General features: G+C 43.2%; 1 protein-coding gene across 6 annotated transcripts in view; it reads right to left on the reverse strand.

Annotated features, from left to right (window-relative positions):
- Positions 1–16,784, reverse strand: part of fam135a (family with sequence similarity 135 member A) — a 268,472-nt gene that overhangs the window by 154,948 nt on the left and 96,740 nt on the right. For all 6 annotated transcript variants that reach the window (XR_010962864.1, XM_067984032.1, XM_067984030.1 and 3 more), the window contains 3 exons: positions 15,667–15,840; positions 12,468–12,594; positions 5,497–5,650 (listed from right to left, as the gene is read on the reverse strand). Coding sequence is in view for 5 of the 6 variants with exons in the window: in XM_067984032.1 (XP_067840133.1) it covers positions 5,497–5,650; positions 12,468–12,594; positions 15,667–15,840 (455 nt within the window). In the remaining variant the exon portion in view is untranslated. The remainder of the gene's footprint in view (positions 1–5,496; positions 5,651–12,467; positions 12,595–15,666; positions 15,841–16,784) is intronic.

Below are 16,784 nucleotides of genomic sequence, written 5' to 3' on the forward strand. Positions count from 1 at the left end.
ATGGGGAGAAAGGTATAATGTTTTGGTATCTTAATTTCAAATTGCCAAGTTAACAATAGAGCAAAGATTTAATGTTGCCATTCCTTAGACCTTCTTTGCCTAAACCAGATTACCTAGTGGCACAACTTCATTATTGAACTTCACACAATTTTTGTTATTATAAACGCCATTCAGCAGTTTGTACTAGCTAGCAATTTAACCCACATAACAAAACATTATTTTCTAAATATTATCATCCTCTTGGTCAAATACTCAAAAAAACAAAAGACTTTCCAATAATCCTACTCTCAAATACTTAATAGAATATAGAACGATGAGTTTCACAGGAGGTCATTCAGCCAGTTATGTCTGTGCCAGCTTTTTGCTAGAGCAATCCCAAACCAATCCTCATATCTTCCTTTGCTTCAAATATTTATCCAACTTTATATTCCACTATTTGGTATCGGTCCTATTCAGTCTCGGAATGATGCTATAACTGCAATGCAGTTTTAACACAGCTTAAAAATTTTTGATTTTTTAAAGAGACAAAACAGGGTCTAATTAGAGCTAACTAAGAAGGATTGCTGTTTCACAATTTGTCCCTGATGGTTTCTGGGAGAACAGAGAAAATATACCAAGGTACCAACAGGTAATAAACTTCCTACAGCCAAATATATGTACTGAAACGCTAACAGTTAATTCTGCATACAGGGACTAAACATCAGGCAACTACTCTGTTTAAGAGAGAGGTCAACAGGGATGAGAAGCAGTTTTTGAAGCTTTGCCACTGGCATTTTATGCTGACTTTGAGCTGCATCTGCAACAATTTACAGCCCAAATAAAAATATGGAGGTGAGATTTGAGGACTACCAATGCTTGTGGTGATGCACCTATTAATTTTGATGGTAACTGACAGCCCTGTCACATGATTAAAGGTAACCTCTGGCACAAGGTGAGCTATCCTTAAATACAATGATTTATATGCCTTGAACTGTATAGGGAGTCTACCTACAGCCTACCAAACAAACCTACCATATGTCATTAATAGGTAAATGTAGCCTTTATAGAATACCAAAGCTGCCAGTGACAAATAGAATTGAGCTTTCCTGTAGCTTCCCACACCATCGGGTTTTCCAACCATCTTTAGTGCTGTATTGCATCCAAGATACAATTACTAGGCCAAGGAACTGGATATTCCATTTAGAGTAAAAGTGCATGAGCAACATTCGTCCTTTTTAGAGCTACTGACTTGGTCCCACTTACATTCTTAAGAAGATTTAAAATTTTCACCAGTCATTTTAGATACTATGGATTCCTTGGAATTCAAATTAATTTTAAGTATTAATTAAGTAACTATTTTACAAATGGAAATGGGCACTCAAATAAGAGCTAAAGCAAAAACAGCTATGCCCAGGCCTCTACAACAGAAAGCTGTGAGCAATGCAGCATCCAGCTACTCATGTGGTGCAAAGCTACAATAACTACTTAAAAAAAAAAAATCAGGAAATGCTCAAGTAGTGTCAAAATTGTGCCACAAAAGGAAATAAGGAAGGCATTTAAAAAAGAACTTGCAGGTCTATAGGTAGAGAAATGGGCTATTACCCTGTCTCTTTGCCTTTGGTTCCTAGGTTCAAATTTTGCTCTAATAGATGGTCTGAGAGTCTCCTCTCTGGGATCTATTAACAGTCCCAAGTAAAATGACTAGGCAACCTCAGTCCAGAAACAATTCCAAGTAATTCAAATTTGACATTGAGAATGAGAAAATTCATATTGAAGTCAGATAAGATCAATACTGTAAAATTATCACTGTCCATCAACAGACAAAGCATAGCCATTTTAATCTGTCTAGAATTTAGGCCAGATTAAAGAAATATATACATTAGGATGTATAGAAAATGGTTTCTCTGATATTTAGTAATTGAACAAAGTAAGCTAAGAGCAAGCAACATTTCACAGAATTAAACAAATGTAAAGACAATAATTCTAACAAATGTGTTCGTTTTTTTTGGAAATAGGAATCTGATTCTCCAAAGTATAAATGCGTTCAAGGGGATTTCAAACTCAAGACACAGCACTTTCTCAATGGAGAATAGAATCCAGGGGTAATGCAGTGTTTTCTTATTGGGCATAAAATTAAAGTTGCTGAAGTGAATAAAAATCTTCTCTTACATAAATACAGTCAGAGAAAGATGAATTTCACCAAACACCCAGAAATGTTTACACCTGGGCTGTGCCACCTCCCATTCACCTTACAGCACTTATTCTACAAATAATGCTCAACCTTGGTCAAATGAAAGATAACTTGCAAGAAAAAGCATTTGACATATAAACTCATTTCAATAAAATATGTATTGATCTACAAGAAAAATAATGGCCCTAGAATAAAAGTTAATGCTAAGCAAATACCATCCAGTTCCTAGCTCATGAAAATCAGTTCAACGTCGGATTTCTGTTGCTCAAAAACTAGATTTATACACGTGCTTGTGAAAGGGAGGCATGAAAAGCTTCAGATTTCCCATTTCAGCTCCCTTAGTTTTACACCCAATGACAATACACAGCATTGGCCCAGAACACTTACATCCCCAGCAAATTCAAATCCCCCACCATCATTTGAGAAATGTATTGGAGCTCTGTGATAAATGTTGAAGAGTCAGGTAAAGAATGGCTTGATATTAACCAAAGGAACGCAGTTTCAAGGAAGGTACCAAGATGACATTTCACCCCTTGAAGTGTCTCCAATCATGAATCCATTCTCCAAGCTGAACCACCTGTTTGAATCTCTCCAATCAGACTTCTGCCACTGCTTCAGCACCGAAATGGCCCTAACCAAAAGTCACAAATATTTTCTGTAACTATGACGCATTAGCCCTCCTTAATCTCTCTGCAGTTTTTGACGTGGTTGAACACAACATCCTTCAATGCCTCGCCTCTGTTGTTCAGCTCAGTGAGGCTGCACTCTTGCTGGAGACGCTCTGGCTACAATAGGCAACAGCTTCTCTTCCTACCTCTGCACAGTTACCTCTGGAGTATCCTAATAATCTAACCTTGGCCTCCTCCTCTTACTCATCCACATGCAGTTCCTTGGCAGCATCATAGGAAGACGTGGGGTCAGCTTCCACATGTACAATGACAACATCCTGCTCTACCTTTGTTGTCTGACTACTTGGCCAGCATTCTGTCTTGGATGAGCCACAAATTCTCTCAGTTACACATGGAGAAGACTGAAGCTATTGTCTTCCATACCCTTGCCACCGATTCCATCATTCTCCCTGACCATTGACTCAGACCGAACCAAACAGTTCGCAACCTTGGGGCTTACTTCCACCTGACCTCATATCCTCCCCATCACAGAAAACACCTACTTCCACCTCTAACATTGCCCATTTCTGTCCGTATTTCAGCTAAAACCCTCATCAATACCGTAATCACTTCCAGCCTCGGCTTTTCCAATGCTCTCCTGGCTGGCCTCCCATCCACTGTCCTCCGTAAACTTCAGCTTATCCAAAACTCTGATGCTTGTATCCTATCTAGCACTAAGTCCCACTCACCCATCAATCCTGCCAATTTAAAATTCCTACTCTTGTATTTAAATCCCTTCATGACCTTACCCCTCCCTGTCTCTGTACCTCCTCCAGCCCTACAATCCCTCCCGATATCTCAGTTCCTGATTCTGGCATCTTGGGCATCACCCCTTTGCTCCACTGCCTTTAACTGTCTAGATCCCATGCTGTAGAGCTCCCTCGCTAAACCCCTCAGCCTCTCTACCGCCTTAAAAGCCACTTCTTTCTCCAAGCTTTTGGTCATCCCTCCTAATGCCTCCTTTTAAAAAAAATTAGGCTTTTGTGTAGTGCCTTGGGACATTTTTCTACTTTAAAAGCATTATATAAATGCAATTTGTTGTTTTTGTATGGAAATGCAGTGCAAACATTTGTGGGGGAAAAAACTGTTCATATTTTCATACCCAAAAAAAACACCCCCTATTTTAAAAAAAAAGTGAATAATCAAAACAGAATAGTGGAATATTTAATTGGTACTACTGAAGGTAATAAAAGGACTTCACTTGTGGCTAAGAATTTAAGTCAAAACATCTAATCCTGAATTTGATCAGTTGATCACAAAACAATCAATAATTGGTTAGGCCCCAGCTGGAGTAGTGTGTTCAATTCTGGGCATCACACTTTAGGAAGGATGTCAAGACGTTACAGAGGGTGCAGAGGAGATTTACTAGAATGATACCAGGGATAAGGGACTTCAGTTGCATGGAGAGACTAGAGAAACTGGGGTTGTTCTCCTTGGAGCAGAGAAGGTTAAGGGGAGATTTGATGTAGAGATGTTCAAAATCATAAAAGGGTTTTGATAGAGGAAATAAGAAGAAACTGTTTCCAGTGGCAGAAGGGTCAGTAACCAGAGGACATAGATTTAAGGTAATTGGCAAAAGAACCAGAAGCAACAAGAGGAAAAAAATTTTTACTCAGCGAGTTATGATCTGGAATGCACTGCCTGAAAAGGTGATGGAAGCAGATTCAATTATAACTTTCAAAAGGGAATTAGACAAAGACTTGAAGGGGAAAAATTTGCAGGGCTATGGGGAAAGAGCAGGAGAGTAGGATTAATTGAAGAGCTCTTTCAAAGAGCCGGCCATAGGCACAAATGGGCTGAATGGCCTCCTTCTGTGCTGTACCATTCTATGAAATAGCTTATTCACAAACTTACTAAATGAACAAATTATCCTTGTGCTTCAACAAGCATATTATCACTGCAGAATATCAATCTGAAGAATAATGACAATATACATGCATTCTGTAGGAGTCTTCAACATAATTAAGAAGTGCACATTTAAAATCCATGAACAAACAGCATTTTGCCTGCTCTTCCTTGTATTCCAATCTATTTTTGTATTTAATTACCTCACCAAGCACCTCAAAAGTTTAACAAAGACTACTCAATCTCTTGTGGTGAGGCACACGGTGGGGGGCGGGGGGGAAAAACAGATTTACCACCGAGTGGAAAACTGACGTTAGTGGATCAATCTGCCACTATACACCCCACTGATTTCAGAGGGGAGGATAAATCGGGTGCAGTGTGTAATGAGCAGGCAGCTGATGCGCTACCACCAGTTTTCCCAATCGGTCAGGGAGGTTAAAATCTTCCCCAGGGAGTCAAGACCAAGTATAGCCTTCAGGGGAAGCAGGGAGAGGGTGAGGGATACCTGGACTGGGGCACACAGATGTAATTCAGTACTCAGCACTTTCACCAAGGCAGGGGGGATGGCGGAAGATTAGGGTGGAGGGTGTAACTATAGTGAGACAAGTTTACACAGGCTGTTTTAAAATTATAAAACGTAACACAGGTATTTATGAAGGAAAAAAAATTGATGAAACGTGTTCAGGTACAAGTTTTTTTAATATATTAATGATATGTTGTGGGAATAAACATCTGATTGCTGGTTTAATGTTTTGGTGAAATTCATAATTCAGAAGGAAAAATTCTCATTTAAGTGAATCTACAATTACTTACCTAGTTCCATCCTGCGAGATGTAGGTAATTCTTTTGTAACCATGGTGAAGTAGTTGAAAAGGCCCTTGTAAGCCAGCAGCAAGCTTGCACAGAGATTGTAATGGAAATTGTAGGCATATTGCATACAGCTTTCTGGCACCACAAAAAAGCTTCCCTGAAAATGAAACAAGTTTGGTGGAAATTAATTTTGTGCACTCAAATTGCGCAAGTGGGAGACAAAGAATGTAAGGCACCACATCGTAAGATTGCAAAATAGTTTTATGTTTAAGTGCTACGTATACCCTTGTTCAAGGTGATCTGCATAAACAAGATCAAGCCCATCTCCTAAATTCCAACCAAAGAAAACCAAGAAACTCTTGTATAAGTTGAAGGCCAATGCTGCAAAACTTCTACCTACAAAAATTCTCACCTTCATGTTGGTCTGAGACCCACAAATACATTTTCTTTATTTCTTCCCTTTTCAATCAGCACATTCCTACCCACTGTTTATCTCTTGCAGCAACGCGAGATTTAAAATGACAGATTTCGCTCCCATCTTCAGTCCTAGTCATTCTCCCAGTTTCTCCGTCTCCATTGCATCTGTTCTGATGGTGCCACTTCCAAGCCAGAGCATCTGAAATGTCTTTTTCCCTCAGCCATGGTAGGTAACACCCTTGACTGGTTCCTTCCCATTTACTATGCTTCTGCCCTTACTCTCTGCCTCAAACATGAAAGGTGCCCCCTTGTCCTCACTTTCCACCCCACCAGCCTTCTTATTTGACAGACTGTTGTCTGTCATCTCCAATGTGATCCCACCAAACACATCTTCCCCTCCCCTCCTTGCTTTATTCTTAAACCACACCGACCCCCCCTCCCCTTGGCATTTTCCTGTGAAAACTCAGGAAACCTGTCCATTCACCACCTCTTACAGCACTGTCCAGGGCCCCAAACCAGGTGGGACTGCAATTTACAGATACTTCCTCCTTGTATACTGTGTCTGTGGCTCACAGTGCAGTCTCCTCCACACAGAGATAGCCACTTTGCTCAACACCTCTATTCTGTCCATGAGTGTAACCCAGAGCTCCCTGTCAATTGCCACTATAATTCCCCATTTTGCTCTCACCTTGACCCCTCTGAATTTGGCCTTCTACACAGTGTTCCAATGAATCTCAACACAAGTTTGAGGAGCATTTGGGTGTGGGGTTGTGTGTGTGCGCATATGTTTTCCCTCCACTTTGTTCTCTTCCTTTTTAAATGTTCATATGTAATTTCTCCCTGTTCTGAAGGGTCTACACAAGAACATTAACTTAACAGTTCAATGACACTAAGTTAGGATACCCAGTACGTTGTGTGGATGGGAGCAGGTAGTTACAAAGGGACATAATGAGTGAGTGGGTAAAATTATAGTACATGGAGTTCAATGTGGGAAAGTGTGAGGTCATCCACTTTAGATCCCGGAAAGATAACTGGGAATACTTTCTTAATGGTGAAAGACTAGAAGCTGCGGAGGTGCAAAGGGATTTAAGTCTCCAGATACACAAATCACTAAATCCTAGTGCACAGGTACAAAAAGTAATCAAGAAGGCTAATGGAATGTTGCCCTTTATCTCAAGGGGGTCAGAATAGAAAAGTGAGGAAGTGATGCTTCAGCTGTACAGAGCCTTGGTCAGACCCCATCTGGAGTACTGCATTCAGCTTTGGGCACTGAACTTCAGGAAAGATGCATTGGCTTTGGAGAGGGTACAGTGCAGATTCACCAAAATGATAGCAGAGCTTAAAGCACTAAATTATGAAGACAGATTGCATAAACTTGGCTTGTATTCCCTTGTGTTTAGAAGGTTGAGGGGTGACCCAACTGAGGTGTTTAAAATGATAAAGGGATGCGATAGGATAGATACAGAGGACCTATTTCGTCTGGTGGGAGAATCCAAAACAAGGAGGCATAATCTTAAAATTAGAGCCAGGCATTTAGGAGTGGAATGAGGAAGCACTTTGGCACACTAATGGTAGAAGGAATCTGGAACACTCTTTCTCCCCCTCCCCCCTCCCTACAAAAGGCTGTGGATGTTGGATCAAATTAAATTTTCAAGATCGATCGATTTTTGTTAAGGAAGGGAACTGAGGGATATGGAGCAAACACAGGTAAATGGCGTTGAGGTACAGATCAGGCACAGTCTAATTGAATGGCAGAACAATCTCAAATGGATGAATGGACTACTCCTATTCCTTGGGGGAAAAATTTGTTAAGGGCTGTTTTTGGGTGGGGGTAGCGTGATACGCTGGTACCCCGCGCCCGATGGCCCCTGCACAGGCAGCACAGGAACTTCGTGCTGTCTGCTAATCATGATATCTCCGTGCAGCCAGCGCTCCCCACGCTGCCGAGAGGCTGCACGGAGAATGAGGAAGTTGGAAATGGGGCATGCACAGCGCACATCAGCAGCCTGCACCTCTTAAAGGTGCGGGTGCACATTTCAAATGGCAGGTACACAGCTTACTAGGAGAGAAAGATGGCCACGAGGATAGGATGACCGGCACGAGAGAGGGCTCCACGCTTCTCTGATGATGCTCTGGAGGTCCTGGTGGAAGGCGTGGACGAAAGGAGGACCGACATGTACCCGCAGGGTGGCCGGAGACCCTCCAGACTGCAGCTCCGCAGGCAATGGCAGGATGTGGTGCAGGAAGTAAACGCCAGGAGCACTGCACCACCCACGTGGATGCAGTGCTGAAAGAAGTTCAATGATTTGACACGAGTGGTCAAGGTGGGTGAATGCAAGTGTCAAGTGGCACATCCTACCAACTGCACCACTGCTCCACACATCACACTCCCAGTCACCCACCCACCAACAAACACTGCCCATCCAACGCAATGCTGCACTCGGCATACTGCATCTCACCCGCACATAGTACCACACTTACAGGTCACACAACCACCACTCACAGGTCACACAAACTGGCAGCTATTCGACCACGGCACGCACATCACCCACACACCTTGCAGGAGACTCAATGACACACTGTCCCCTGTCTTGCAGGAGAAGGTGGCGCATAACAGCCGGCAGCAGGAGGGACCAGAGGGTGGATGGGAACATTTATACATCCTCACTCCCCTTGAGGAGACAGCGCTTAGGATCACTGGGCGGGCCACTGCTGCAGCCATCACAACATGCTGCGCTGGAGGTCCCGATGAAGGGGATCTCTGCCTATCTAATGTTCCTTCTCCGTTTCCACATCTTCCTCCTCGCATAATCTTTTCTGACTCACGTGCTGCAGATGCCGTCAGCATGCATGTCTTACTTGCTCCTCTCCCCACCCCACAACTCAACCCATTTCCCTTTGTCATTGCAGATACCCAAGAACATATGTTGGCACCTTCCGAGGGGGAGGAGGACACTGAAGCCACACAGTCAGTCGATCTGACACTTGCTTCCAACAGCTCAGAGACCGACACTGAGAGTCCTTTAGAGGTTAGGTTAGAGGAGGGATCTGCACGTGGTGAGACACCGAGCACAAGTGCGCAGGAGCCGGGGCGGGGGGAATGGATCCCACAGGTGCCAGCTCGCCGGAGGGTGAGGTTGCCCACTAGTTCTGCTGCAGAGGAGTCAGATGAGGACTTCAATGGGCCAGGCTACAGAAGACAGCTGATGGGTGTACACCACCAAATTTCACTTATTCATTGATAAATGAGACTTTGATTTTGCATTTGGTGGTGGTTTTTATTTATGCAATGAGCTGAGAGGGACACAAATGTGTAATCAGATGGAGGGTGATTGTGCAGAGCTTGGAGCCCGGAGCCCATCCTTTCCAACATGGAATGGGTGGTCACCTCCATCAGTGCACCTGTGGAGCCTGCCATGATGCAGCGTCTGATGTCTGATGTCACAGCTTCCACTGCAGCACAAACATCTGCCATCCAAAGTTTGACTGCTGCATTTGGAGCTCAGACGGCTGCCTTGGAAGCTCAGACTGCTGCTTTCGTAGGTCTGGGGACCATTGTGGAACGGGGCCTTCTAGCGCATCACAGCACTCCAGCAATCCATTCTCCAGCTGATCACCAGGATTGCTGAGGCGCCGCCCCGGGAGAGTAGCAGTGGCGCCATAGCAATCGGACCTGCTGTCCTCTTGCAGGACGACAGCCTTCCTGTTCCCACCCCTGCCATTCTGCCAGTGCCCCTATTGTTGCCTATCGACCAGCCAGGCCAGACTGCTGCAGCCCATGCTGCGATGGTGCAGTCTGAAGTCCGGCCCTCCAGGCCCAGAGCTGCTCGAGGTTGTCCTCCAAGGCCATCTGCACGCTCCTCCATTGAAGGCCAGCAGCCTCCCACCAGCCATGCTCCAGTCACTGGGGAAGCACCTCATAGGAGCACTAGGATAGGTGGAGGCACACGAACAAAAGGCACTATGGGAATGCACAAGGGTGAATAGTTCTGTTATGTTTGTATAATTTCACTTATTCATTGATAAATGAGACTTTGATTTTGCATTTGGTGGTGGTTTTTATTTATGCAATGAGCTGAGAGGGACACAAATGTGTAATCAGATGGAGGGTGATTTGATTGTCTTGTGGGAGCGGAAAGGTGGAGGGTGTAGGACTGTTGGTGAGTTGGGGGATGCAGTTCAAATTATTGATAGCAGGCATGGATCAGGCGAGCACGCAGAGCCCTTGCAGATAAGGCGTGTGGTTCCTGTTGCACCCTTGCGTCTTCCTCCACCTCCGCAGGGTCTTCTCGAATCATTAGTGGCAAAGGCTGGTCCCTCATGATGGCGAGGTTGTGCAGCATGCAGCAGACCACCACGAATCTGCCCACTTGCTCAGGGGAGTACCGCAGGGCTCCTCCAGACCGGTCCAGGCAGCGGAAGCGTTGTTTGAGGAGGCCTATGGTGTGCGCCACAATGTTGCGTGTGGCAGCAAGTGTCTCATTATAGGCCTGCTGTGCACGTGTGCTTGGGTTCCTGACCAGTGTCATGAGCCACGGCGTGAGGGGATAGCCCTTGTCGCCCAGTAGCCAGCCTTTGACTTGCCGAGGCAGGTGAAAGATAGTTTGCTCGTCGGACTGCCGCATAACGAAGGCATCGTGACTGCTCCCAAGGTAGCAGGCATCGACCTCCATGATTCGATGCGTGTGGTCGCACACCAGCTGCACGTAGAGAGTGGAAGCCCTTTTGGTTGACGAAGACGGCCTAGTTGATACTCAGGGCAACATGCGTGCAGTCAATGGCATCCTGCACCACGGGGAAGCCAGCAATGCGAGCAAACTCCCGTGCTCGCTTGTTCTGCTGGTCTCTGTGGAGAGGGAAGGTGATGAACTTGTTCCTCATGTGTACAGTGCGTCTGTGACCTCCCTTATGCAGCAGTGCACTGCATATTGCGAGATGTTGCACGTCGCCAGCAGAGGCCTGAAACGCTCCTGAGCCGTAGAAATTCAGCGCCACAGTGACCTTCACAGCCACAGGCAATGCTGTCCTTGCCCTGCTCTGAGGCTGCAGTTGTGGCCGCACCAGTTGACAGATCTCGGTCATGACTTCCTTGGTGAAAGTCAGGTGTCGGATGCAATCCTCCTTGGTCATGTTGAGGTAAGAGATTTGGTCCCGGAAGGCCCTCATTAAGTAGGGCCTACTGCTCAGTGCCCTGCGCCTCCTCGTCCTCCGTCTCCTCGCAGCTTGACCTGCTGCGCATGGCCTCTCTGCATGCTCCCAATCATGCTCAATGCCCAGCGGGAGCCCTAGCAGACCGCCCATGGTTGGCAGGGATGTTGTTCAACCATGGTTGTAACTTTCTGACCCGTAAGGCAGTACCTGCCAAAACACTCAAATGTAGTCTAGGAACACTCAGTCGGTATTTGCGCATGCACTAATTCCTATTGCAAGATGGGGTCCGGTGCAAGTCATGCTGGAAATGTGCGTGCGCGCCCAAGATGCCATTTTGGATGTCAGAGAGGCAGTGTAGTGCCAAAACAACGGGCACTACACGGCCCAATTTAGTCCCCCCCCCCCACCGTGTCTATCCTGCTAAATTATCTCCAATTTTAAAAAGGAACTTGGAAGGAAAGTTGTCATTCAAATATATCGGTGCTGGAATGGCACATTGGAGGAATATCTGACTGCAATAGCGGATAGGAATGTACTGGTAATGGGGTTGGTAGGTTCACAGTATAAACACTGGCATAGACCAGTTGGGCCAAATTGCCTGTTTCTGTGCTATAGATTCTATGTAAAGAAAGGGAACCAACCAGGAAGGAAACACCAGGAAGAATATGACTTATAAAACCCCCATCCCATCTTTAGCTCCAAACAGGGGCATAAATTTCTAATCTTATACATAAATATAATATGCAGCAAAAGTTGTTGTGTAACTCAAGCATGAGGGAACGTTATAGTAAGACAGACCTTGTTTTATATCAGACCAAATTTTCAATTGAATGTTTTAAACTACAGCAGTAAAGATGCTGCATTTTAACTTTTTGGGATGGTGGGGGCAGGGAAAAGAGGAGAAGAGCAGAAGGAACATATCTCAGTTTTCTCTCTGGGCAAATTTATACATAATGAAGCCACTATCTTAAGAAAAACAGCCATTTACAAACAACACAGAAGCCACCATCAATAGGTCTGTCACAAACTAAATCTCTGTATTTGCCCCAGGTCTTAATTCTTCCAAGCAGTTCTGTTTTCTCCCCTTTTATATCTCACCCTGCTCTGCTCGATCGCCTGCTCTTTGTTTCCATCAATAGACAACTTAAATTCGGGCCAAGTAAGAAAAATTCTTATTTCAAACCACAACTGTTTTTCTATGTTGTATGATGGAAAACGGTTATGAACATGACTGTCAAATGATGTTGAAGAACTAGCCAAAACTAGATTACTAGAACAGCTTGGCCACTACCACAGTAGTTATCAATGTGTATTTGTGGTTTCTTTTGTACAAATCATGGTTAAAAAAATTCTGTCCCCCCATTATCCTAGCACAACTATGAATTAACAGGATTACATTGTCTTACATCAGGAGATAGTTGTTTCGTATAGTTACTGCCAAAAATCACACTCTCGAGGGAAGGAATGGCATAATCCTTGCTTTGGGCTGGGGCATTCCTGTTTAGCCAAGTGTTCTTCATTGGACGAGGAAAACTGAATAGGAAACAAAATCAAATTCAGTATCAGTATAAATGATTGAGAAACCATATGAGGGGAAAAGGCCCAAGTGCAGACCACCAAGGTGCAAAAGAGAAATGAATACTGAGGAATAGATTTTGTTTTTTTGTAATCAGTTTCAGCATTCAGCAGTCCCAGAAAAAGCTGTAACCTGTTAGGTCCACTGCAAGGTTCACTCTACAGTGGTCCAATATACCTTGACTCAAATTTTAGTTTTAGTACTTGATGACATTTTAGTTTCCCACATCAGATATCCCTGTGGTCTCTGATTCAGAAAGCTAGTTAAGTGTTAGTTCTGTGCTGTGCCCTGGATAAAACTGAATAAACTAATTTTACTAATGACCTTTAGAACCAAGACAGAGGAAGCTCAAACTGTAATGGTGTAGCATAGATATGAATCCAGGCCCCAGACAAAATAGAACTGTGTTCCAAATAATTGACATCCAGTACCAAAAAAAGAGAACTGCTTTCCCTTATGGAGCACCAGGCAAGCTAGGGTGTTTTAAGTGTTTTGTTGTAATAGACTATGTAGAATCATGGAACCCCGCACGCCACATATGAACAACTACAATAGTAATTTTAAAAAAAATTGTTATAACTGTCTATAAGAGGCTTACTTAGCTTCTTTAGAGAGCAAGAGTCAAGCATATAGCATGGGACTGGAGTCACTTGTACCCCAGCCCAGGTAAGGGGTGGGGCAGGATCCCTTGCCCGAAGCATATTAGTAAATGAGTTTGGTTTTTACAATAATCCTGAAGCTCTCATGGCCTACAAATTACCAGACTTATTGAATTCAGTTTCACAATTTGCCATAATGAGATTTGAACCTTCAATTTCTGGGTTGCTAGGCCAATCCCGTAACCACGAGGCTACTGCACCACCACTTCCAAGTTCTCATACTTGTTACACACAATCCCGACATGGACATATATCGCGATTTTTTTCATCGCCGCTGGAAATCGTTGTCCTGGAATTCCCTACCTAATATCATTGTGGGAGCACCATCAGATGAACCTAGTAACAGACAAAATATAAACAAATAGGAAATGATTCACTGGGGCCTCATGGGCGGATAGACAGGGCCAACGAGCCTCGTATGCCTCACAGACCATGGTTTGAGCATGCCAAGTGGTAAGTGGTTAACCAATAAAATAATTTTTAAAAATATATATCTCTGGAATGGGGCTTGTGTTCATAACCTTCTGACTCAGGCAAGAGTGCCATCACTGACACTTTGCAACTTTTATATTAGGCCTGTATTATGTTTCTGCAAATGAAAAAAAATCTAGAACTTTTAATGCTGAATGTATTTGGTTCCTATAGGAGTTGCACAAACTGGTTTTAAAATGAATCTAATAAATGCAAAGACTTGGTCACATCAGAATTTTACTACAGCTACGGTCATTGGAGTACCTTGGTTATTGTTAAAACCATCACTGCCATAGACATGACCTTACAGCTAATTTTTTTTTTGTGAGGTGGAAAGAAGAGACGAATAAGGACAACCAGTCTTGAGAAATTCTTTGATTAGAAGACTGGATGTCACTGTCACATCACATTGGGAAATCTGCTCTATAGATCAGGGATCTTTTTGGCAGAGGGAGGAGTCCCCCCCTTTTTTTTTTTTTTTTAAGGCCAACTGTAATTCTGAGTTTTTGTTTGGAACATGGCAATCAAACATTTTAGGTAGCCTTTATGAGAGGACCGGCTACAGTCGGACAGAGTTATCAATGCCATAATTGCAGTGATCCAAAATTGGTAAGATATTGCCCTTCACTTAATTTCTCTTCTAGAGTGGCCTAAATGAACTTTGCCCACATCTAGAGTTCTTTTTAATGCACAGAACGGTTCACCTATAAGCTAGAGCACAAAATCACCGTTAAAAAAACTAGCAATCTGGAACCAAGAACTACTACAAAATAAAACAAAACAGCACAAATAATTTCTTCACATATTTTTCTAGCCAGCATTTTTCTTCCCACTCAGGACAATAATACAGCTAAAAAATGACATTTAGAACTGTACTGTAAATGGAACTAATATTGGATATTCACATTTAGTTGATGGGATGTTTGAGCCAATGTGGTTAACTTGACAAATTAAAAAAAAGTTATTTGAGCCAATTATGATTTCTGCCTTATAGACACATGATGCCTTTGAGAGATGTGACACTGACACCCTTCATACCCGAGCTCTGGAAAATTGCAAGTGACAGATCATAGAAATTACAGGTCTTCAACTGCAACTATCTACTGTAATCCCATTTCTCTGCCATTCCCCATGTCCTTTTATATTTTTCCTTTTCAAATACTCTGCAGTTTCCTTTTAAAATGAGATCATCTCTCCCCAGTGTACACTTGGGCAAAGCAGTCTAATAACCTTTTATGTGGAAAAAAATTCTAACTCCACCTTTGTTGTGTTAGTGATAATCCACCCTTGCCCTGAACAACTATCTCTGAACTTTTTCTACCATCCCATCCAGTGCCCTCTCTGAGCTCATCTTATCTATGATCCACCTCCTACTTCTTTGAGTATCTTCCCACTCAGACCCTGACCATCCAACCTCCTTCCACATCCAAAGCTAGCAAAGTCAGTGGTTCTCTCTTGAGACATTGTCTATCTCCCCTTTAAAACTACCATCATCCCATTCCAAAAATCTCAACTTCCTCCAGCTTCAACTTACTGCTGGGTGTTTTCAGGTTAACAATGATTTCCCCCCACCCACGTGATTACAATCAGTTCCTTTGTACTTTATCTAAATCACTGTACAGCTGAATGAAGAACTTGAGTTTTAAGAATGCCCGTGCAGACAGCATGTTATGCTGGTAGACATTTGGACTTCTCTGATGAACACTAAAATTACTACAAAGTTTCTACAGAACCTTATTTGTTACAGAGTTTACAGAACATGTTATCTAGATATAGACATTAACCTGGAGAATTTCTGGTAACATTTAGTACTAATCAGTCAATATAATTTACAGCATTACAATTCAAGCTTTACTGTATCGCTTCCTCATCATTGATTGTTTATTTCTGAAGACCCACCTTATTAGAGGCTGGTGAAGTGCAACCAAGGAGGCATGAATAGTAATCGATACAACAGAGAGGTGGAAGTAATCAAACATAACATTGACATGGTGATGAAGTCCTCGATGTAAACTAAAGTGCAGCTTCAATGTCCGACTACTGATCAGTTGTAGAGAATTCAGGTCATCAAATCTGGAAAGAAAGAATTTTTAAATCAGTTTAAATAAAAGATACTGGGGATTGATTAATGAAATACCTGTACAGACCAATTAAAAGGAGAAGGAAAGCCTTGCTTTTTTCGGTGGAGGGGGGGGGGGGGGGAACGGGGTATTTCCCACATGAAAGTACATTCTCCATCTGTAATGAAGAAGAATGCGTCTTCTTACTTCAATTTAGCAACGCACTTTCCTTTGCATGGAGACCCAGCATTTCAGGTTTCCATTCTTATCTGGAAGAAGTCCAGTAATAGAGGTCATGGCACACTGAAAAATATGCTCAGCCACACATCAAACAGAATCCTAATTCCTGGGACTTCATTCAATTTTAGGGAGCTATTGCAGGAATCGGGAGGTTTCTTGTTCTTGTTTCTTCTCAGATGCTGAGTGCACAGTAATTGTAGTTAATCAGAGCGACTTGGTCAGGGAAACCTGCTGATGAGGATGGAATGTGATGAAGTATATGCTCTATTTAAGTGATAATCTGACTTAAGTTAGCAGAAAGTGCGTAAAAAGACTTAGAGTATATGCAAAGTCACCAGAAATATTGGTACAACCATTATGTCTAGAAAGTATCGGGTAGGCTAAAGAGTGGTGAGGTGAAACAAACTGTAGGCCACTAAAAAGGTCCATACATTGCACTGGAAAAGGGTAACAAGGTAAATTATGCGCTACCTACTTGGCCATATAAGCATTGGGATAACCATGTGATGGACAGGTGTCACATCTACCCTAGAAGAGGACAAGCTAACTGAGTTACTGGCAGAGAGCAAAGAGAATGTCTCAGTAGAGGAAATTTCAAAGAAAAATGAAACTACAGACTCCAGTGTAGATTACCAGAAAATGAATGATCAATTGGATGGAAGTTCCTGCACATCCAATGCCTTCCTATGAGGAAGCCTTTGCACTTGGCAACTTACA

The sequence above is a fragment of the Heptranchias perlo genome, chromosome 5 (genome assembly GCF_035084215.1).
Source record: "Heptranchias perlo isolate sHepPer1 chromosome 5, sHepPer1.hap1, whole genome shotgun sequence".
NCBI lineage: Eukaryota > Metazoa > Chordata > Chondrichthyes > Hexanchiformes > Hexanchidae > Heptranchias > Heptranchias perlo.